Source organism: Coenobita brevimanus, chromosome 90 (assembly GCF_032717465.1).
Source record: "Coenobita brevimanus isolate Jiangsu-jjx chromosome 90, ASM3271746v2, whole genome shotgun sequence".
NCBI classification, from domain to species: Eukaryota; Metazoa; Arthropoda; class Malacostraca; order Decapoda; family Coenobitidae; genus Coenobita; species Coenobita brevimanus.
The window spans coordinates 24355038-24380710 of NC_137043.1; the positions used below are offsets into that span (position 1 = coordinate 24355038).

At 41.6% G+C, this 25673-nt stretch overlaps 1 protein-coding gene across 1 annotated transcript in view; it reads left to right on the plus strand.

Annotated features, from left to right (window-relative positions):
• Positions 1-25673, plus strand: part of pav (kinesin family member pavarotti) — a 170702-nt gene that overhangs the window by 94137 nt on the left and 50892 nt on the right. The window contains exons 11-12 of the mRNA XM_080281640.1: positions 4183-4338; positions 23828-23990. Of these exons, the coding sequence (XP_080137766.1) occupies positions 4183-4338; positions 23828-23990 (319 nt within the window). The remainder of the gene's footprint in view (positions 1-4182; positions 4339-23827; positions 23991-25673) is intronic.

Here is a 25673-nt window from a genome sequence, read left to right on the forward strand (position 1 = left end):
CTACCATTCAGAACTACATTCTCCTCCTACCATCTACCAGCCTCATACACTTCATCACTTTACTCTTATTCTCATTTACTCTCAATTTCCTCCTTTCACACACACTCCCAAACACCTCTGCCAACTCTCTCGGTCTTCCCTCCAAATCAGCCACCAGTGCAGTATCATCTGCAGACAGCAGCTGATTCACATTCCACTCTCTACCACCAGAATTCACTATACTCAAGCCTCCACCTAACACTCTTGCATTCACCTCCCATACAACACCATCCATATAAATATTAAACAACCAAGGCAACATCACACATCCCTGCCACAGCCCCATCCTCATGGGAAACCAATCACTCACAGTATTTCCCACTCTTACACACGCTCTGCATCATCATCATCATCTGGACCTCCTTTCCCACCCTAGGGCAGAATGAGGAGTAGCACGTCCAGACAGCCTAAGTTCGCCTAGTCCAATGGGCCATGCTCCCATTCACTCATCATTCATGCCTCCGGAATCGTGGCTTTATTTGATACACCAAAAACATTCACCACATTCTGTAACTTGAAATTCACATAAACATATCCAATAGAGTCAGTCAGACACTGTCACGTTAAAAAGGGGTGCCAAATCCCTGATCATGCACTTCTTCTCACAACATTCTTCCAGCCGGCTTGATCTCTTATGAGTCCCCAAGCCTCACCGACTTCCATACCTTTCTTCCTCACACACTCTTCCACCATCTCCTTGGCCTGCTTCACCTCCTTCCTCCTTCAAATTTACTCAGATATACCTTTTTCACAACTCTGTTGTTATCCATTCTCTCCACATGACCAAACCATATCAGTACATTCTCTTCAATTCTGGTGTCCACAGACTTCCTCACTCCACATCTTTCACATTCACATCATTTCATATCCTATCCACTCTCTGTACTCCACATATATTCCTTAGCAGTCCCATCTCCACTGCTCTTACTCTTGACTTTTCATTTTCATGCCACATCACAGTCTCACATCCATATGTTAAAGTTGACACTAACACTCCATGTAAGCCTCGTGCAGCTGCAGCACTCAAACCTCTGTTTCTTATCAAGGCCTTCATAGCACCAGCTACTTTCCTTCCTTGTGTTGCTCTACTTTCCACCTTTTTTTTTTTTTTTTTTTTTTTTTTTTTTGGCATATATTCCTCTCTTTTCTTTCACTGTACCCAGGTATTTGAACTCGCTCACTAATTCCAGTCTCTCTCCATTCACTGTAACATCGCACTGGGATTCACCTTCTCTCTCATTAATTATCATTTTACCGTTTTCTACATTTACACTCAAGGCACGACACTTACAAACATTAGTAAAACTCTGCACTAGTCTACCAAGTTCTTGTGTAGTATTTGTAAGTACTGTAGTCCTGCATCATCAGCATACAACAAATTTGAGATATTCCATCCATCCCCATTCATTACCAATGCCATTCCTCTCCATAACTCATGTTTTTACTTCTCTTTTCACTCCATCCTTATAGGTATTGAACAGCCTTGGGAACATCATGCAACTTTGTCGCATGCCCACACCGATCGTGAACCATTCACTTAGATGTCCAGTTACCCTTACACATGCTTCACTGTCATCATAATAACTTTTGACGGCACCTAGCAGCTTACCATCTACACCATACATGCGCAAAACCTTCCACAATCCTTCTCTGTCTACTTCGTTGTATGCTTTTTTCCAGATCCATAAATGCCATGCACACCTTATAGTTCTTCTCACAAACCTTTGCCACTACCTGTCTTACTGCAAATATTTGATCCACACATCCTCTGCCACTCCAGAAACCACCCTGTGTGTCACTCACTAGGACTTTTGATATCTATCTCTCTTACATTCTCTATAATTATTCTTCCATATACCTTCCCAGCACCACTCAATAAAGTTATGGCACGATAATTCTTGCACTCACTTCACTCACCTTTATTTTTGTAGAGAGGTACAATCACAGCCTTTTTCCACTCTGCTGGCACAGTTTCACTCATCCATGCCTTTTTACATATCTCCAACAAACACTTCGTTCCGCTGTCTCCACTAGACTTAATCATCTCTGCATACACCTCATCAACTCCAGCTGCTTTCCCATTTTTCAGTTGCCTCACGGCGTTCTTCACCTGTGCGAGTGTCACATTTCCTGGCACTGCATTCCTTCTCTGCACACCCCCTAAACCAATCATGTTTACAGGTGCTCTGCTCTCTTTATTCCCATTCATCAGGCTTTCAGAACATTCTCTTCATTTGGTCCTTACTTCATCCGCATGGGTTAATAATAGTCTACCACTTTCATCCTTCACACTGTCAGTTTTCTTTCTGCTGTCACTTCTGTTTACATAAAAAGTTTTCACTCATTTTAACAGCATACCATCTAGTCCATACAATCTCAAAACAGTCCACAAAGCCTCCCTGTCAGTTCTGTCATACACTTTCTCTAAATCCATGAATGCCCAATACACATCTATACCTTTCGCCAAATACTTTTCACACGCCTGACTCACTGCAAACGCCTGATCCACGCATTCCCTCCCTCTTCAAAAAGCCACGCTGCTCATCACCAATCACTCCCTCTGTACCCTCTCAAACTCTCTTAATCAACACTCTCCCATACACCTTACCTACAACACGCAACAGATTTATACCCCTAAAACTAGCACATTCATACTTTCCACCCTGGCCTTTATACAGTAGAACCACACATGCACTTGCCCAGTCAATCGGCACCATACCACTTACAAAACACACATTCAGCAATCTTACTAACCACTTAACAATAGTCACTTCACTACCTTTCAGATATTCCACAGCACACCCATCCATACCTGGAGCTTTCCCTGCTTTCATATCTATTACTGCCTCTTGCAGATTCTCCATCGTGATCAAAGAACCATTCAACTCTCCCAGCACATTTATTCGTTGCACCCTTCCATCTGCATTACAGTGCATGAGCAGTAATCTCCAACCATCCCTTAGGTATAAACCCGCACAAGCAGAATCTGATTGGAGTGCCTTAATTACCCATTAAACCACCAAGCACCATAATTTGGTTATATGGTTATCACCCAATGTAGTAAATGGTTTTTTGATGTACAGGAAACCATTTGGCATGTCACTCAGTGTAGAGTCACCCATAGACAGAAGGAAGAGGACTCATTCTATTAAATGCTGTATAGGCCTGACTATATATATTTATATATACAAATATATATTTATATATATTTATACTGTGTATATACTGTATATATACAGAATATATACAGTATAAAAATAAGTGTATAATTAGGTTAAGGTGTGTTATGGTAATTGATAAAGCTTGTTCAGAAAAACAAAAATGGAAGTACAGTATCTTGTTATCCCCAATCATTACATTAAATGTGTGAGTGTTGAGCTGTACATCAGTTGCACTGAACACTATGTTGATAACTGTGCTGGTACTTTATTCCCACCTGTTTTTTTTGCTGGATCCTGGTCACTCCCAGTTTTTATAGTTTGTCCACCTTAACTTGGTGGAGACTTTTGTCACCCTGAAGCTTACCGGTAATGGCACTGGCCCAGTACAATTTCCCTAGAGTTTATTCATGATTAGCTTCATTTTGTAGTGTTAATCATTTATTACAGCTCAGCATTGAGGGCGGAGGGATGCCAGCTTTTAGGTCTTGTTAAAGTACACAGACTATAGTAGGAAATAGGGTTTGAATGACAATGAATGTTGTTTTCTTATTCCCTGGAGTTGTATGATGTTTTGTTATTGTTATATTCACACTTTTTTTTTTTTTCCAGATAGATATTTTTTTTTTTTTTTTTTTTTTTTTTTTTGAACAGGAAGGGTTAAATGCATCCATCTTTAACCCCTAAACACTGAGAGGTCTCCCATAATACTGTACTGCATAAAACACATGTTAGCAGTAAGAATGAAATTAAGAGTACCAATAATTCATTATATTCATCATCATCCCAACCACTTTTTCTCCCACCTAAGAATGGAGTGAGGTAGGGCATAGAAAGCAAGGAAAAGTATGGTAGGGGGAGAACTAATCAACAGCAAGTTCAGTTATATGGACATTTTATTAACTAACCATTCTGGCCCACAGAATCCGGACTTATCTTTGCAGACATGACTTTTATATCTTCTGTTTGTTTCTTACACTAATAGACAGTGATGAAATTTGCGGAGCTGGCATCAGAGGTACAGATCCAGCGTGGTCATCAACACCGCCTTGACCTTGGCCTTCCCCCGGGCAGAAGACGTGCTAACCAGCTGTTCAAGGAGGTCCGACGTCGCCTGGAAGAAGAGGGCCATGACATTAAAGTAAGGCAGCCATAGCTTTATAGCACATGGTTTTATGATTTGGTAACCATTATGAGTACGGTAAGTCTGTAAGAGACTTAGTGTAAAGGTTTCTTTTTCATTAGCTTTGGCTGGAAAATTGGGAAGACATGAAAACAGTTCTGCCATATCAGTCATGCTGTTTGACACAATGAAATGTTGGTGGAATAAATACTTCCCCTTGTTCCTTATGGGATAATGAGGAAAGGCAAATTGACTGAGACTGTTATGGAAATAGCTACAGTATGAAGTGAAAAAGTACATGAAATTGGTTAGCTAAGAAGTAAATACTAGTTGTAATAAGCAGGCATTCAAGGTTTAGTTTTGTGGCATCCTGGGATACTGTTTATGAATAAACAGTAAACAAAAGGTAAATATTATTGTAGTAATAAACAGACATGGGGTAATAGTAATAGTCTATTACAGGGTTTTCAAAGTAATAGTAATAGATCACAAGTTCCTGGCTGTAATAGTAACTGTAATAGTAACAGAAGGCAAAGTAGTAGATAATTGTATATTACTTTCCCATTACAGACACATCTTTAATACCGTTAACCATAATCAATAAAAACAGTCTTCTCACCTTGGTTACCTGTTGGCTTCTCTCCAAGCTGCAGGTACATCACAGGAGACTGTGCAGAATGGAGAGTGGTCAACAGGCCATCAGATGATCTAGACATACTTGTGCATTCCGTGGAACAGCCTCCCAGCGATAATGAAAATAAAAACCATTTTCAGTTTAATTAATAATGTTATCGTAAATCATATATTAATAGTAATAGTAATACTAATAGATGACCAAGTAATAGTAATAGTAATAGATGATCACTAAAGTAATTATAATAGTAACATAATAGAGAGCAATTGAAATTAATAGTAATAGTAATAGAAACCCAGTAATAGACCCCATGTCTGGTAATAAAGATGACTGGGTTTTGTTGTGTACAGATAAGGACTGTCATACCGAAAAATGTGACACTGGCAGAAGAAACAAGTGATGTGACATGCCCAAAAAATGAGGGCATCAGATGATGATGAAATGTATACAGAGATGATCGACAGTAATGAAGAGGGAATGAAATGTTTTTCAGAAATACGGTACTGTGTGAGAAAGCTTGAATGAGTGGAAATGTACCAATAGAGTGAAAGAAAGCTGTGGTTGTGCATTTGTACAAATGTAAAATGATTGAACTGAGTGCAAAAATTATGGCATTAATAGTGAGTGTTCTAGATTGTTTTTGTTGCCGAAATCTGAGGCATATCTGAAAATAAACCCAGTAGACTGCAGGAAACTGACTAGTTCAGCTGGTCACTCCAGGAGATCTTTTGAGGTTATTTTGAAGTATTGTCTGTGTTATGATTGTGTACATGAGGTAAGTGTGTTGTGATGTGGGGGCTGCATGACTGCATTGCAATGTAGGCATAGTGAGTTGTTTGATAGTTTTATTATGTGTTGGCACTGTAGCAAGGAAGGGTGATGTAGTACAGTGGGGCACCAATTTTCGCGCCTAATTGGGTCCAAAAATAATGCGCGAAAGTGGAATTAGCGAAAATTGGGGCATTGTCTTTATGGCAAAAAGGCTAATTGGTTCCCGGTTATCCTAAAGTAACATCAGATTTTCATTTTCACTTGCAATACAGTACATCAAATCACTATTGTACATTGCATTGTGAGATACAAACAATAAAAACTGTACAGTACACATTATATGAGGAGAAACATACCACAGAGACCAGGTTGAGGTGTTTAATGGATGTTGGGGGTAAGTATCCGAGGTGCGTGGCGGGCTTATTTAGCCACGCCAGACGTATTGGCGCCACCTCTTGCTGCCTCGCTACCACCATGCTGTTTCCTCATACTACGCACTGTCGATTCTGGGATGTTAAATATACGGCAGATTTCACTGTTTTTTGCGCCCTTGTCCATGTGCTCAACTATCTTCCTTTTCATTTCATTATTATACTTTTTTTTTTTTTTTTTAAATAACAGAACGGAGGAAGGAAAAACAAATGGAGAAAAAAAAATAATCCATACACCAGATTACTGGTGTCCTCTGTTCATAAAATATCTGTAAGAATTAGACTTGAACAGTTGTAGGTTGAAATTTGGAGGAAAACAACTCTGGGGAAGCAAGTTCCAGAGAGATGCAGTTCGGGGAATGAAAGAATTCTGATAGGCAGAAGTTCTGCAATGTGGTTGAGTGACATTCCAGTCATGAGCGTTACCAGATGCCCGTGTAGCACGAGGGAAGGCATGGAGAGGTGGCACCATGGACGCAACTTCGTCTGAGCATTTGCCAAAAAAATATCTGTAAAATAATGCAAGGGAGGCAACATTCCTTCTTACTTGCAGGGGAGGTAGTTTATATGTAATGGCAGGGTTGTTAATGATTCTAACAGCTTTATTCTGAATTTTGTCTAGTTATCTTAATGCAACCTCTCCACAACCATTCCACAAGGGTGAGCAATATTCAAGCTGAGAGCGCACATGACTCTTATAAATTATAGCTAACTGCTCATCGGCGAAGAAGTTACGGACTCTGTACAATAATCCAAGTTTCCTTGAGGCGGTTTTAGCAAGTGATCTGACATGAGAGGTCCAGCTGAGGGCACTGTTAAGTGAGACACCAAGAATATCAATACTTTTGGAGATGGGAATATTAGTAGCACTGAAGGTAATGTACGAATCTGGCAATATCTGTCTATTAGTAAACTGTATATATTTAGTTTTACTAGCATTAAAAGAGACAAGGTTGTTTTGTCCCCATTCACTGATTGTAGATAGATCTTGATTTATGGAGATGGCTGTATTGAGTTGAGAGGTAGAGATATTAGACTTTGTAAATGGATGTCTGAGTGTGAATGAACTATGTAGTGTTGAGTCATCTGCATATGAGTGAATGGGATTGTGAGTGACAGATAAGAGATCATTAATATGAACCAGAAATAGGGTTAAAGCCAGAACTGATCCCTGTGGCACGCCGGCGTTAATTGAGTGGAAATTCGAATATACATCATCTACTTTTACTCTTATTTTCCTGTCACTAAGATAAGAAGAAATCAAAGGAACAAAAGACGTTAGTCCATAGCAAGGGAGTTTGGACAGCAGGGAACGGTGCCATACTCTGTCGAAAGCTTTAGAGATATCAAGAGCTACTGCATGAGTTTCTCCAAAAAGATCAATTGATTGATGGATGGTATGAGTTAAGAGATTGAGTATGTCAATGGTGGATCTTTCGTGGCGAAAACCGTATTGTCTATCATTAATTAAGTTGTTGGATTCAAGATGTTTAACAATATGCTTATTAATTAAAGTTTCAAATACCTTACCAAGAGAAGATGTGATAGCTATTGGTCTGTAATTGGAGGGGCCAGACGAACTTCCTTTCTTCGGAACTGGGTGGATATTGGCTTCTTTCCATGAATTTGGGAATAAAGAAGTACGTATGCATAGTCTGAATAATTTAGCTAGGACAGAGGCAAGTTCAGGGGAACACTTTTTCAAAACAATTGGCGGAATTCCATCTGGACCTGGAGCTTTGTTGGTAGGTAAATTGTCTAGGATGGATTTTACAAATCTTGTCTGTATTTTAAGTGGGGCAATTTCGGGAGAATCAAGTTCCAGTACTGAGACATTCTGGCTGGTATCATCTATGGTAGAGTTTCTTGCAAAGGTACTAGCAAAGATATCTGCTTTCCCACATGGGTCATTTGTAATATTGCCGTTTCTTCACTCCAACACGATACTCTCTTTTAGCCTTGGCCTTTCCTCCCAACTTTGAATGTCCCGGCCACTTTTTATCACCACCACTGCCTCCCGGCCCTCCCCCCACACCACCAGGCTCTCCCCCCACACCACCAGGCCCTTTCCCCACACTACCAGGTATAGTAGAGGCCATTGAACCGTGAGAATCCAACACATTGGAGCTAGCACGCTCGTACACAATGGCGGGAATGGGTGGACAGAGTGTTGACATGACGTCATTCAAGATGGCGGTGGGTTGCGGGCGGGCGGTGCAGGAAATTCAAAGTTTAAAATATTGTCCCAAACCCAAAATTTGTGCGCGAAAATCTATTTTTTTCAAGCGAAAGTGGAAGTTAGGGAATATTTGGTGCATGCCGCGAAAGTGGATTCCGCGAATCCTGCTGTAGCGAAAGTTGGTGCACTACTGTACTGTAAATCGGCAGTTAAAACTTATTAATATCAGTATAGAAAAAGGGTAAGGAAAATTATCTGATAATTGAAATTGTATTGGTATCGACTGACTGATCTAATTCCTCTTTTACAAAATACTCCTAATGATGTCTGCAGCAGTTCTTACATATTATCAAGACTGTTTTGTAAACAATAGTCTTTTCATAGTCAAGAATGGTAGTACAGTGAATTGATGCTAACAAAGGGAATATCATGTTTCTTATAAATGACTGGGGGAACATTTGACTGGCCAGTGTTATCAGTGTTCGATCATTATTTAGCTTCAGTTTAGTGGTGTAAGAGCTGTATGTTTACTGTAAATTCTATTCAGAATCCAGACTTTTTTCATATTATTTAATTGTATGTTACTGATCAAAATCATAGTGAGTTGTAATGTAAAACGAATGCATGTGAAATGCAAATGATGTTCGTCTGGATACAGCTGGAGTCTCTTTACAGTTCATGTAGATTTATTTATTTACCATGTTACATACTTCCATCTCCCATAATTTGAGTATTCACATTGAATGGAGTAGAAACAAAATATCAGAATTAATTGAAAGAACATAAGCAATGTGATATTCTTTTGAACGAGATACTCGTTTAATTTCATTTATACAGGCACCAACATGATTGCATGCGTCATCCTTGGTCACCTAATGCTGCTTTCCATGCAGCTTGATCTCAAGCAGCCTCCCTTTTCAGTCCTTTATCCCTGAGGTCACACACTCTATGGCCTCATCCCAGGTCATTTTTGGTGTGCCTCTCACAATGCTACCCTCAGTGATCACACCTCTCACCTTCCACACCTATTAGTCATCATCCATCCTCTCAGCATGCCCAAACCACCTCAGTCAAGCCCTCCTGATCACAACAGTGATACATTCAAGTCCCATCCTTCCTCTCAACTCTTCTGTTGCAGTCCTAATGCCCCCACCTCTCATTCCAGGATGCACTACACATCCATCTCACCATTGTCATTTATGTATGCTTGAACCTCTGAATATCCACTTCCTCACTGCCCAGGTCTCACAAACATACAGCATTACATTTTGCTGTATACATGGGCCCCGTAGCATGGAGGGAGAGCCCTCTCAGTGTCAGGACAGGCAACATATCCCTAAACTTCCTCCAACCACTCCTTACCTTGGCCTCAGAACTAGCTCCAGCCCCACCTTCAGCACATAACATATCAAGATGGAGTAACTTCCCACACTTTTGTGACAAACTGCACAGGGTCAAACTCCTGCTTTGACAGTACTGCCACCAGTCCTAGATATTGCTTTTGTTTTTTTGCATTTGCATTCAGACTCATGTACCTTGTTTCATCACTCCATTTTCTAAATTTTTCCCCCACCATCTTCTCATTCTGTGCAGTCAACACCAAGTCAGCATACATCACTTCTCATGGGAATCCATTTCTGAAGTCACGTTAGAGAACAGTAAGACTGACCCCATGATGCACACCAATATCTCCGTTCACTTTCCCCGGGGTGTGGGCACCCTTGCACATTGCCATAACCACATTTATCAACCACTCCTCAATCCCAAGCACTCTCATTGCTCACTTTACCACCTCCCTAGGAACTTTTGTCAAAGGCCTTTTCCAAATCAACAAAAACAAAGTACAGATTCTTCTTCTTTCATATATATTTTTCTTGAAGCTGCCAGACAGTAATTAATTGCATCAGTGGTCCCTTTGCCTGGCATAATCCCAAACTGTATCTCCTCAGTATTCACCCTTTCCCTGTCATACATTCCAGGACTCTGCATTACCTTCATTATCTTTTCTGAAAGTTTTATGACTCTATAATTTCCCCTAAACACATACAATCACTCTTCTGCCATTCATCTGGAACAAGACTATCTGTCTATCTATAGACAGATGCCTTGATCCTGTAAGGGGTAGCCACAAACAAATCACCTCCATGTGGCCCTGTTCCCTGCTGTTATGCTGCCCTCCTGCGTAACTCCCCCCCTCCCCCCTCCATGTACCTCTCCACTCCATCCCTCCTTCTCATCTTTGGTCTCCTCCCCTCCACCTCAATGATACACTTTCCTCTTCACATGGAAAACCACCTCAGTGTATTTCTCCTAATGCTTTCAATCACCTCCACATCCACACCACAATGATCCTTCATTTCCTCATTTGTCACTCTGTCTTTCCATGTAACTCCATATTCTCCTCTCAGATAACTCTTTTTTCCACTGCTCTCACACTTGACTTGCGTCCTTCCAAGGTCCAGGCTTCATATCCATATGTTAGAATTGGTATCACAGTACTGTCATGCAATGACTTTTTTACTTCCCTGCATGCTTCCCTGTTTCTTTTCACTGTTTTCAGTGAACCAGCAACCTTTCTTCCTTGTTGTAACCTTTCGGGCACTTTATGCTCAAAATTTGCATCCTTACTCATCACATCACCCAGGTACCTAGGTGCACTCACATTTTCCATTTCCTCACCATCCAGCCTCACTGTGCATTCAGCGCCTTCATTTCTCTCAGAGACCACAGCATCATTCTTCCCTACATTCACCTTTCACCTTCACAAGACACTCATATACAGTGAAATTAAGCAAATCAGTAACTGTATCTCCCCAGGCTTTCAGCATTTCAGCAGTCAACCCAGATACACCTTCCCCCTTCTGTAACTGCATCCAGCTGATTGCCCTACTCACAGTAGCAACATCAGTCAAAGACCAAGGGTCAAACAGTGGTTCTGCTGACTCGAACCTTCCCAGTTCCAGTCAAACTCCTCATTCAGCAGATGGTTAAAATGCTCTGCCCAGGCCTCGTTAATACCCTACCTGTTCACCACTAACTTTCCTTCATATTTATTTACACACTGCTCACCCATGATAACCCTGTTTTCTCTCTTACTACTACATTCTTCCTTTTGGTGCGCGCGCACACACACACACACACACACACACACACACACACACACACACACACACACACACACACACACACACACACACACACACACACACACACACACACACACACACACACACACACACACACACACACACACACACACACACACACACACACACACACACACACACACACACACACACACACACACACACACACACACACACACACACACACACACACACACACACACACACACACACACACACACACACACACACACACACACACACACACACACACACACACACACACACACACACACACACACACACACACACACACACACACACACACACACACACACACACACACACACACACACACACACACACACACACACACACACACAGGATGAAAAGTAAACTAGATGAGTATGAATCAAAACCAAGGATGCAAGATGAGCACATTAAGGAAATCAAGGAGCAACATAAGGGACAGAAGAAAATTCAGGAGGAAGGAAATGTAAATTTGAAAGAGATTATAGAACAACAAAGCAAGGAAAAGGTGAAGAAGCAAGTGGTTAGGGTACTGAGAAGTAGAGAATTTTTAGTCAGGGATGTAGCAGATAAGAAAAAATGTGTAATTATTTCAGGAGTAAAAGAAAAACATATGACAGTAAGATCAGAAAGAGAAAGAGAAGAACTGAGTAAGGTTAAAGAGATAATATCAGCAGTTATGGAGGGTAACAACGAAGCTCAAGAAGAGATTGAAGAAGTGTTTAGGTTAGGCAGGAGGGTTGAGGCCATTGAAGGTAAAGTTTAAGTCCCAGGTAATAGTAAATGAAATCATCAATAGAACATGGAAATTATCAGACAAAGAGGGGTTCAAAAATGTTTGGATAAGGAGAGATGCAAATGAGGAAGAAAGAGCTAAACTAAAGGTTTTAGTAAAGGAAGCAAAGGCAAAAAAACGAACAGAGAATGGAGGAAGAGAAGACAGCGTTTTATTGGAGAGTTATGGATCAGAAATTGAAGAAGTGGTTTCGACAGAGAGAAGGAGAGAAGAGGGTATAAAAAACAATGAAAAAAGTTTGAAAGTGGCTTATACTAATGTTGATGGTTTAATATTGGCAAGGTTAGAAATCAACGATTTTTTGAGGGCACATGAACCTGATGTTATGTGCTCTGTAGAGACCAAGTTATAAGAGGATATTGATATCCATAGGGGAGATGGTAAATATAAACTGTGGAGAAGAGACAGAAAAGAAAAAACGGGAGGAGTGATGACAGCAGTAAAGAACATAAATGTAGATACTGTGGAAATGGGAAAGGGTAGGGCTGAAGTGATAAATATGAAACTAGAAACTGGAGAGAATGGCAAGGGAGATATGACAGTAGTATATGTTCCCCCTAAGACAAGAGCATGGAATGACAATGAATTCCAGGAGATGTTGTCATACATGGTTAGTTATTTACAGAAAGTGACTTAGAAAAGCAACAATATAATTTCAATTGTAGAGAGGTGAACAGCAAGGAATGGGACTCGGGAGGCAGTGAAGATTTGTGGGGCACTCTATTGTTAAATATAGCAATGAATAATGTAATGACACAGTGGGTTAAAGAAGAGACACGATTCTGAGGTGATGACGCACCAGCAAGATTAGATTTACTGCTGACCAAAGAACCGGACATAATTGAATCTTTGAAATATCTGTGTCCTATAGGAAAAAGTGATCATGTGGTCATTGAGTTCCAGATGATAAAAGGGAATGTGGTGCCAAGAGATGAGCTTTATATGAAGGAAGATGCAACTGTAGGAAAGCAAACTTTACAAGACTGAGAAAAATATGGATTGGAGAAAATTCAGAGAAAGAAGAGAGATACAGAGGAAGTGGGATATCTTTATGGACCTCTGTATTTCGGCGGTGTAAAAATATGTGCCAAAAGTAAGGGGGCAAGAAAATAGGAAAAAGGAGTGGTTTAACTGAAAAAAAAAGAAAAAAAAAAAGAGGGACATGGCATGGTACAAGAGAGGTAATAAACAAAGAAAGAATATAGAAGAACTAGAAATGAATATACAAGAACACATAGGGAGGAAGAAAGGAACTTTGAAAGAGGTATAATTGACAAATGTAAGGAAGAACCCAAATTGTTATATAGATTTGTCAATGGCATATTGAAACAAAAGGAAGGAATCACCAAACTGAAAGTAGAAGGAGAGGTCTATAAAGATGTGGCAATGCAAGCTGAAATAATGAACAAATGTTTCCAATCAGTTTTCACTAATGAAAGGGAGTTTGTGGAGGGGGAGGGAGTGACTAGAAATGTAGTGATAAAAAATACAAAAGTGGAAGTACAGGAAGTGCATAAATTACTGGAAGCTCAAGATATAAGGAAAACCCCAGGACCAGATGGAATCTCTAATTGGATACTGAAGAAATGCAGGGAACAACTGATGGATATGATTCACAGTTTAATTGTGTGTTCTCTGGAAGAGGGGAAAGTGCCTCGGGAATGGAAGAGGGGCAGTGTGATACCAATTAATAAGGGAGGAAACAAGGAAGAACCCCTGAATTATAGACCAGTGTCCCTAACCAGCATGGTCGAAGAATTGTGCGAGAGAATCCTAAAAGATAGATGGATAAAATATCTGGAAGAGATGAATATTTTGGCCAAAAGTCAGTTTGCATTCAGAAGTGGAAGGTCATGTGTTTCCAACCTGTTGAGCTTTTACTTAAGAGCAATTGATGTTACAGGAGAGAAACAGTTGGGTGGATTGTGTGTATACGGAAAAGGCCTTCGACAAGGTACCCCATGAGAAACTAATGTGGAAATTAGAGCATATAGGAGGACTGAAGGGAAACCTCCTGCCCCTGAAATGGATGAGAGACTTTTTGAGAGACAGACAAATGAGGACAGTGATAAAAGACAGGATGTCTGGATGGAGGGAAGTAACAAGTGGAGTCCCAAAGCTGCTCAGTGTTGGCGCCAGTAATGTTCCTGATTTCTGTAAATGATATGGTAGATGGAGTGAACAGTTATGCCAGTCTGTTTGCTGATGATGCAAAGATCTTGAGGAAGGTAGAGGTTGAGGAGGACTGTTAAATGCTGCAGGAGGATCTGGATAGGGTACATGATTGGAGCCGGATGTGGGAAATGAAATTCAACAAAAAATGTAAAATACTGGAAATGGGTAAAAGTACCAAGAGGTGTCACTGAATTATTTGATGGGTAATGAACCAATCACAAAAGCTAAAAAAAAAAAAAAAAGATTTGGGAGTGCTGGTCCAGGATAGTTTGTCACCTGAAAAACACATTAACAAGAAAGTTAGAGGGATGTATAAACTCTTGACTAACATAAGAGTAGTATTTCATTACATGGATGAGGAGGTGATGAAAAAATTAATAGTGGCCATGATCTGCCTCAGGTTAGAATATGCAGCAGTAATGTGGTCCCCACACAAAAAGAAAGATATAAACAAGATTGAGAGAATACAAAGAACAACAACCAAGATGGTCCCCAGTCTGGCAGATCTGTCGTACAGAGAGAGAATGGAGAAGTTGGATTTGTCTTCCTTAGAGGAAAGGGGAGAGAGGGATGACATGATTGCAGTGTTCAGGACCGTGATGGGAGTAGATAAAACTGACAGAGAAGATCTGTTTGTATGGGATAAGAGAGTAACAAGAGGACATGGAATGAAACTGAAGAAACCAAGTGGCTTGAAAGATATCAAGAAGTATAGTTTTCATTATAGATGCATAGACCTGTGGAACAGCCTGGACAAAGAGATTGTCCAGTGTAAAAACTTATAACGAGTTTAAAGCAAATTTTGACTTACTGAGAAACATAGACTGGATCCAACGAGTGTAGCTCATTTCTTGTATATCACAATTAGGTAAATACAGTTAGGTAAACACACACACACACACACACACACACACACACACACACAATAGAGAGAGAGAGAGAGAGAGATCCAAAACCCCAACCTTCAACTAGATAGCATCCTTATACCACCATGAGACATCCACCCCTCAGAAACTACCCCACCTACAGAGACAAGTGCACCAAACCAAACTCCAGTGTAGCTATCACCCTTCCCTGCTATGCCTATTCATCTTATCCATCATCTAATCCTATGTCACCCCATGAGGAGCACAGGAGCCTGGGGCTAGGCAAGTTGGTCCTGACATTAAGATGAGAGAGACCAGCCTCATTCATCCACGAGTGGCATTATGTGAGCAATAAACCCAAACCACCCCTTGGATATAAACCTACACCGGCTTAATCCGATTGGAGCACCTTAATTACCCACTAAACCATCAGGTGCCATAATTTGGTTACGTGGTTACCACCCAGCGTAGTAAATGGTTTCCTGGTGTGCAGGACACCATTTGGCTTGTCACTTAGTTTAGAGTCACCCATAGGCAGAAGGAAGAGGAAAGCATGAAGGAAAGAGAAACAGAAATGGAAGGGTAAGGTTACCCATAGGCAGAAGGAATAGGAAAGAATGAAGGAAAGAAGGACAGAAGAGAAAGGATGGAAGAGAGGAAAGGGTAGACACCCAAAGCATCACTACATTGAGTGAGTGGATGGTGAGTGCCTCCACCTAAACACTAACCCAAAATATACCCCACTGTGTGTACAGTGCAATGGAGTCACCAACACAACACACTTATTCACATCATACACTACACTGTCACAGTACAAACTGGAGGGGCACTCAGTGGAATGCATCTTCAAGGGCAACATAATTTCCAAACCACTCATCATAATGGGCTAGGGTTTCTCATCATTGATTAGGGTTTTGAAAAAGTGTTTTCCAGATCCAGAGTGTGTAATACAATCCGGATCGGCCCCAAAAGTTAATCGACTGTCCCCTTGAACATGGGCCATCTACCCACCAGATATGGTCCAAATTTCTCTCTTAGTTTTTGAGTAATCCTGCCAACAGACAGACAAACAAACAAATAGGGGTGAAAACATACTCTCTTTGTCAGAGGGAACAATTTTTCAACATAATCTCTTGAAAAGACCTCTGGGAGTGACCAATTGAAGTGGTCAGTTTGCTGGTGTCCACAGAGTTTACGTCTGCGGTAAGTAAGTGTGGGTCTGCAACAACAGCAGAAAGCACTCAGAGAGCGTACGCCTCCTCCATTCCCATTGCCATTAAAAGGGATCTGGCTCTGCCCCAAAGTTCAATCAATTCTATCTTGGTCCATGGCCCACCTTTCCACAAAATTTTATTGAGATTCATTGTGAGCTTTGGGAGATGTTGTGTGGGATAGTGTGGATCTGCCCCCAAATTTAATCATTTCTTCCTTGGCCCATGGTCCACCCTTCTGTAAACTTTCATCAAAATCCTTTCATAACTTTTTGAGTAAAGTTGCTAACAGACAGACAAACAAACCAGCGTGGGCAAAAACATAATATCCGTGGCGGAGGTAATGATATGGCCATCACCCTTACTTGCTACAGTACCTGGCGTCACCCTAATTCTGTAAATGAACTTATTCCAATATTTACTCGCAAATGAGTAAATCAGCTCTAAGTAACCAAGTGCCAGTATGCATTTGTTTTCAAAATTTTGATGTTATTCTAACCAGTCTGATGTTTATTACTTGTATATTGTATAGTCTTATGAATGAAGTCCTCCTCCAGTACCACCCTTTATAAGAGAGTGTTTAGTGCTTGGATGGGTGACCACCTGGGAACACCAGATGCTGTTGGTATCCCTACGTCAAGTGGGGTTGGTGGAGGATTAGTGCCCCTCCCTGTAAAACAATTAACTCTAAGCCCTTGGCCACCCCGTCTGGGATACATGGCGTCTGGCAATGGATGGATGGATGGATGGTTTAAGGAGTCACATAGACGTCATAGCAGACAATACTCAGGCTGGATGGCAACAACATTGAGTCAGTTGCTTAGAAAAGTTTTGCCTTTTGTTGTATGAATCAATAATTGCTTACCAAATCTAATAAATCCTCACTGTTAAAGTACTTGATAAGATGCTGAAGGAGAGTCTTAAATAAAAACATGCATAATAAAGTACAGACATACATGGTATGGATTGCAATGTGGAATGTAAGGGTTGCAAGTGATGGGGTAAAAGAGAGAGAGACATTGTCCAGGAGTGCAAAAGTGGACATATGTGGATTGACTGAGACTAAATGGAGGGGTGAGTGTGTGAGGGAGTGGGAGGATGGATGGGGTATATGTATGAGAGTAGGTAAGAATGAGAGGGCAAAACAAGGTGTATGTTTTGTTGTGTGCAAGACATGGAAGGAGAATATAAGAGAGTATGGATACCCTGAAGGTTTCATGTTGATAGCTCAAGCCATTCATGAGGTATAATGGGAAACACACGCACGCATGCAAACACACACACACACACATACACACACACACACACACACACACACACACAAACCTATTAAGTTTCTACAATAGGGTAATAGATGTCATACAAGAGAGAGAAGGATGGGCACATTGTGTCTATCTTGATCTCAAGAAAGCATTTGAGAGGGTGCCCTGTAGGAGACTGCTGTGGAAGTTGAAGATCTTTGGGGGGGTGCATGGGAAACTGTTAAAGTGGATGGGAGATTATCTGATAGGAAAGCAGATGAGAACAGTTATAAGAGACAAGGTGTCACAATGGAGAAACGTGACTAGTGGAGTACCGTAGGGCTCTGTCTTACCCCCAAAATGTTTCTGTATATGTAAATGATTTGTCAGAGGGTTGGAATAGTTACATGAGTATGTTCGCAGATGATGCTAAAATCATGAAACATATTAAATGTACTGATAGATGAAAAGAGTAATACAGGGTGGAAGTGAAGTTAGCAGGGGAGTGAAAGATAAAAATGGTAAATTAATAGTGGAGAAGGGAGAAAAAGTGAGCAGATGGAGAGAACACTTTAAGGAATTGTTGAACATAGAGGATGGAAGTAATGCGAGTATAAGTGGTTGGGGAATGGCTGGGAGAAGGAGGGAGGTGAGAAGACAGGAAGAAATCAGTAGGACAGAAGTTGTGGAAGCAATGAAGAAAGTTAAATCAGGGAAAGCCCCAGGAATTGATGGAGTGTGTGGTGAAATGCTGAAGCATGGGAGGAGAGATAGTAGTAGAATGGATGTGGAAGATGTGCAGATTGGCCTGGGAGGAAGGTAGAGTCCCGGAGGATTGGAAGTCAGGTATAATTATTCCCTTGTACAAAGGAAAAGGGGAAAAAGAAGTGTGTGGTAATCATAGGGGCATTTGTCTTCTTAGTATAATAGGAAAAGTGTATGGTAGGATACTTATTGACAGAGTTAGAGAAAGAACAGAGAAATTAGTTGGAGAAGAACAGGGAGGCTTTAGGAAGGGAAGAGGTTGTGTAGATCAGATATTCATTCTTAGATCTTTAGTGGAAAAGTTTCTAGAGAAGGGAAAGAAGTTGTATGCGGCTTTCATGGATTTGGAGAAAGCATATGACAGGGTGGATAGACAAGGATTGTGGAAAGTGTTAAGAATATATGGAGTAGATGGGAAGTTGTTGAATGCTGTGAAGAGTATGTACGATGGTGCGAAGGCTGCAGTGCATGTGGATGGTGAACTAAATGAATTTTTCTCTTTGAAAGTTGGGTTGAAACAGGGATTTGTCATGTCTCCATGGTTGTTCAATCTGTACATGGATGGGGTAATAAAAGAGGTACAAGGTAGGGTAGTGGATGTTGGAGTGGCCCTGGTGAGAGAGGATAGTGTTTGGAAACTCTCTGTACTGTTGTTTGCAGATGATACTGTGTTGTTGAGTGAAGACAAAGGGGAGCAGCAAGGCTTGGTGGATGAGTTTGGGAGAGTGTGTAAGAAACGGAATCTAAAGTTGAATGTAGGGAAGAGTAAAGTGATGGTCTTTGAGAGAGGTGAAGTCAGGTGAATGTACAGCGAGGTTGGATGGTGAGGAATTGGAAAATGTGAGTACGTTTAAGTACTTGGGTAGTGTGATGAGTAAGGATGGAGGTTTGGAGGGTGAAGTGCTTGAAAGGGTACAGCAGGGAAGAAAGGTTGCTGGTTCTTTGAAAGCAGTAATAAGAAACAGGGAAGTGAGCATGGAAGTGAAAAAGTTACTACATGACAGTATTGTGATACCAACTCTAACGTATGGAAGTGAAGCTTGGATGTTGTTGGAAGGACACAAGTCAAGAGTGAGAGCAGTGGAAATGAGTTATTTAAGAGGAGCCTGTGGAGTCACATGGAGAGACAGGCTGACGAATGAGGATATAAAGGATCGTTGTGGTGTGGAAGTGGATGTGATAGGAAGCGTTATGAGGAACACACTGAGGTGGTTTGGCCATGTGGAGAGGATGGAGGGTGAAAGACTGATGAAGAGAGTGTATGTGAGTGAGGTGGAGGGGGGAAGAGGGAGAGGGAGGCCGAGGATGAGATGGAGGGTTAGGGTGGAGAGGTATATGAGAGAGGGGGGTGTGAGTTGGGAGCAGGGCAATGAAATGGCGGGGGACAGGGTGACTTGGAGGCAATTTGTTTGTAGCCACCCCAAATGGGATTGAGGCATCTGGCAATAGATAGATAGATAGTTTTAAAAAACTGCAGGAGGACTTGGACAAACACCATAGCTGGAGCCAGACTTGGAAAATGGATTTTAATGCCAAGATGTGTCATATACTAGAAATGGGAATGAGTGAAAAAAGACTGCACTGGACATATACAATGGGCAATGAGATAATTAGTAAAAGATGTGCAAGACCTAGGAGTGATTATTCAGGATGACTTGTCACCAGAAAACCATATAAACAAAATCATTGGAGGAACTTATGGATTATTGACCAACATGAGAGTCTATCTATCTATTGCCAGACACCTTAATCCCGTACGGGGTGGCCACAAACAAATCGCCTCCATGTCGCCCTGTCCCCCGCCATTTCACTGCCCTGCTCCCAACTCACACCCCCTTCTCTCATATACCTCTCCACTCCATCCCTTCATCTCATCCTCGGCCTCCCCTTCCCTCTCCCCCCCCTCCACCTCACTCACATACACTCTCCTCGTCAGTCGCTCACCCTCCATCCTCCCCACATGGCCAAACCACCTCAGTGTGTTCCTCCTAACGCTTCCTATCACATCCACATCCACATCCACACAACAACACTCCTTTATATCCTCATTTGTCAGCCTGTCTCTCCATGTGACTTCACAGGCTCCTCGTAAATAACTCATTTCCACTGCTCTCACTCTTGACTTGTGTCCTTCCGACAACATCCAAGCTTCATATCCATACATTAGAGTTGGTATCACAATACTGTCATGTAGTAACTTTTTCACTTTCATGCTCACTTCCCTGTTTCTTAACACTACTTTCAAGGAACCAGCAACCTTTCTTCCTTGTTGTACCCTTTCAAGCACTTCACCCTCCAAACTTCCATCCTTACTCATCACACTCCCCAAGTACTTAAACGTACTCACATTTTCCATTTCCTCACTATCCAGCCTCACTGACATTCACTGACTTCACCTCTCTCAAAGACCATCACTTTACTCTTCCCTATGTTCACCTTTAGATTCTGTTTCTTACACACTCTCCCAAACTCATCTGCCAAGCCTTGCAGCTCCCCTTTATCTTCACTCAACAACACAGTATCATCTGCAAACAACAGTACAGGGAGTTTCCAAACACTACCCTCTCTCCCTAGGGCCACTCCAACATCCACTGCCCTACCTTGTATCTCTTTTATTGCCCCATCCATGTACAGATTGAACAACCATGGAGACATGACATATCCCTGTTTCAACCCAACCTTCAGAAAGAAAAATTCATCAGTTCACCATCCATATGCACTGCAGCCTTAACACCATCATACATACTCTTCACAGCATTCAACAACTTCCCATCTACTCCATATATTCTTAATACTTTCCACAATCCTTGTCTATCCACCCTGTCATATGCTTTCTCCAAATCCATGAAAGCCGCATACAACTTCTTTCCCTTCTCTAGAAACTTTTCCACTAAAGATCTAAGAATGAATATCTGATCTACACAACCTCTTCCCTTCCTAAAGCCTCCCTGTTCTTCTCCAACTAATTTCTCTGTTCTTTCTCTAACTCTGTCAATAAGTATTCTACCATACACTTTTCCTATTATACTAAGAAGACAAATGCCCCTATGATTACCACACACTTCTTTTACCCTGGGGGTAGGGGGATTTTTCAAGAATACTCCCCCAGTATCCGTGCTTGTTGTAAAAGGCAACTAAAAGGGTTGGCGGAGGGTTAGTGCCCCTCCTCGGAAAACAACTAACTAAAAAGACAAACAAGAAGCCTTGGACAAGGACTGACCAAATGATGACGACCAAGGACTAGACAAAGGACTTGGTAATGGCAACATGGAATGTAAGAGGAGCGAATGATGAGGTGAAAAGAGAGAGAGATTGTCCAGGTGCTTGAGGATAGTGTTTGGAAACTCCCTTTACTGTTGTTTGCAGATGATACTGTGTTGTTGAGTGAAGACGAAGGGGAGCGCAAGGCTTGGTGGATGAGTTTGGGAGAGTGTGTAAGAAATGGAATCTAACGGTGAATGTAGGGAAGAGTAAAGTGATGGTCTTTGAGAGCGGTGAAGTCAATGAATGTACAGTGAGGTTGGATGGTGAGGAATTGGAAAATGTGAGTACGTTTAAGTACTTGGGGAGTGTGATGAGTAAGGATGGAGGTTTGGAGGGTGAAATGCTTGAAAGGGTACAGCAGGGAAGAAAGGTTGCTGGTTCTTTGAATGCAGTGATAAGAAACAGGGAAGTGAGCATGGAAGTGAAAAAGTTACTACATGACAGTATTGTGATACCATAACTAACATATGGAAGTGAAGCTTGGACGTTGTTGGAAGGACACAAGTCAAGAGTGAGAGCAGTGGAAATGAGTTATTTAAGAGGAGCCTGTAGAGTCACATGGAGAGACAGGCTGACAAATGAGGATATAAAGGATCGTTGTGGTGTGGAAGTGGATGTGATAGGAAGCGTTATGAGGAACACACTGAGGTGGTTTGGCCATATGGAGAGGATGGAGGGTGAAAGACTGACAAAGAGAGTGTATGTGAGTGAGGTGGAGGGGGGAAGAGAGAGGGGGAGGCCGAGGATGAGATGGAGGGATGGAGTGGAGAGGTATATGAGAGAGGGGGGTGTGAGTTGGGAGCATGGCAGTGAAATGGCGGGGGACAGGGCGACGTGGAGGCGATTTGTTTGTGGCCACCCCAAACGGGATTGAGGCATCTGGCAATAGATAGATAGATAGTGTTTAAAACTAGACTAGGTAATTGTAGATATGGAGACAGGACAACATGAGCTTAGCTCAATTCGTGTATACTACATATAGGTAACTATACACACACACACACACATACACACAGAGAGAAACAGAGAAAGACAAAGACATTATCGCTGTGCCTCGTAAGGCAGGCAATAAGAAAAGTGATGGGTGCGGTACTGTCAAAGTACAGCCTTGTGCTGTTTTCCATAGAAGTGTGGGGAGTAGCTCCATCTTGTGCAGTGTTTGTGGTAAATGGGTTAGAAGAGATGTGGTATCAGAGCTAGGCTGCAGAATACTAGAATACTGATTTCATGTGTGAGATATTAGAAAGAGCATGTAGAGGTTGAGAGGCAAGAAGGGATTGATCTTGCTGGCAAGTCTCTGGAATGTATGGAGAAGTTTTGCTATCTGGGGGACATGATGTGTGCTTGAGGTGGGGCTGAAGCTAGCTTAGAGGCGAAGATATGGAGTGATTGGGGGGAAGTTCAGGGAGCTTCTACCTCTCATGACATTGAGAGGACTCTCCATCCATCCTAAGGTGTCTTGGTATGTGGCACGTGTTAGGAGTATATTACTGTACGGTTGTGAGACATGGCCGAATGGAAGTATACAGAAATGATAGCGATTAGAATTAGATGGATGTGTAGTGCATCTTTGAATAAAAGGCCTGGGTTTAGGACTGCATTTGAAGACTTGAGAGGAAGGACGGGACATGAATGTATTAGTGTTGTGATGAAGAGGGCTAGACTGAGGTTGTTCAGGCATGTTGAGAAAATGGAAAATGACAAATGGATAAGGAATGTGAGAGGTGTGAACGTTGAAGGTAGGGTGAGAGAGGTAGACCAAAAAATACCTGGGACAAGGTCATTGAGTTTCACCTGAGGGATAATAAAGAGGCTGCCAGAGATTGGGTAGTGTGGAGGACTTCCACTAGGTGACCAGTGCCAATTTGTGCAAGCTTGTTAAAGCCTTTGTAAATGAAACAAAATGAAGCAGTGAAAATCATTATTGGTAAGAATTTAAGATTTAGTTTATTTAATATTGAAGCAGAATGCATGTATAGGAATGAAGTTTTATTTATTTATTTATTTATTTTCCCGCAGAATGTGGAGGTTGATCTTTCCCCAGTGTACTCACTTGCACCTGATTGGCCAGCCGTTACCTACACCCCAGACACCATGGAGGAGGTCATCTCAAAGCTGAAAGCCCACCTCATCAAACGTATCAGCAACAGAGAGAAACTAAATGCTGATCTGAAGGACAAAAGTGAGTTGCGCAACTAGAGTGGTAAGCGCAGGCTGATTAGATCCCCCCTCCCCCCTTGATAGATGTAACATACAACTACCGGTGATTGTATAGTTGGGTCTTATTAAGTAATGGGGTTGTGTCAACTAAAGACCTATCATTTAATGATTTATCATTGCATTTGTGAGGTATAAACTTGGGTTCAGTGGGGTTAGGGAGGGTGACCTCAACCATGAAACCTAAAATCTGTCTGTCTACTGTATATCCAGATGCCATAATCCCATAAGGGGTGGCCGTTTGTCTCTGAGTTAGTATTTTTACAGGGAGGGGCACTAACCCTTTGCCAACCCACTTTTATTGTCATGCAGGGAACACATATGGGTTGGTCATATGGTTACCACCTGGCACTGTAAGTGATTTCCTGGCTTACAGGAAACCATGAGGCTTGTCATACAGCGTAATGCCACCTGAAAAGGAAAGACAGTAATAAAAAAGACAGGAAAGATGGGAAAAATAGGAAGAGAGGAGGGCAGACACAGAAAAAGAATGATAAAGGTGAAGGAAAAAGTAGTCAGCACTACATCAAATGAGTGGATGATGGTCGCCACCAGCTACCAAAAAACTGAAAATGCCTCCCAAAAAACTGCCACTCATCTCAAGTTTGTGTTTGACCAGTTCAAGTCATCACCAAGGGTCCCCCAGGGCTGGACAGCTGGAGGGCCTGGATGATCACTTCAGGTCTGCAAGTGAAGAGAGATGGGGAGAGTGATTTGGTGCTGCCAAGGGAGAGTGATGCAGTAAGACTGTGGGAGAGTGATGCTGTAAGGCTGAGAGAGTGCAGAATGGTTTCAGTATTTCATGCACAGAAAGTCATCCCATCACTTAATATCGCACACTGCACTATTTGTTAAGCTCTTGCCCTGTTAATTGGTGATAGCAGTGGTGTTTCAGTGGCCTTTTGTGCACAAAATAGAATGAATGACAGACAGGCACAACGAATGTAAATACTTGGCAGCCACCTTTGCTCAGACAGCCGACTGTCAGCTTGCATGCATCACTGCTTCCACACAAGATTATCGGCGGCAGCTGTCGAAAATATCATGGTAGCAAAATTAGCAACCAATTTTTTCACGTTATTCCGAAAAATGGTGTAACTTTTTAATTATCGTTCGAGCAATTTATAACACAACAAACAGTTGTATAATGAGACCAAACTAATTTTTTTTTTCTTTTCGAGATCACTTCAAATATTGTTAAAATATTGTAGATGATCTTTAGATGGTCCTTGTAGATTCATACTTTTGGTTACAGTCATTTTTCTCACCCCCTCTCCTCCCTCCCAGTACGCTAAGCTGAGGATGGTTACCTACTGGAAATCCAGTGGACTGCAGGCAGAAGTTCCCTTTCTACATTTCAGTATCATCCTCATGAGGGACATGGAGGGAGTTGAGGGACTATTTGAATGCTTTACTCTTCAGTACCTATGGCATCACATTCTACCATTAAATTCTTAGTGAAGTCACTAAACTATATTTAAAAAGGTAAAGCTTAAAAGGTAATAGTGGTTGGCTGCCATAAGCTCAAGCTGATACAGTACAGCAAAATTCTTTTATGTTAGACTGATTGGCAGAGAAGGGTGTCTGTCTTAACAGGGTATGTCATACAACAGATTATCTTCTGGTATCAGAATTTAGTAGTTTATCT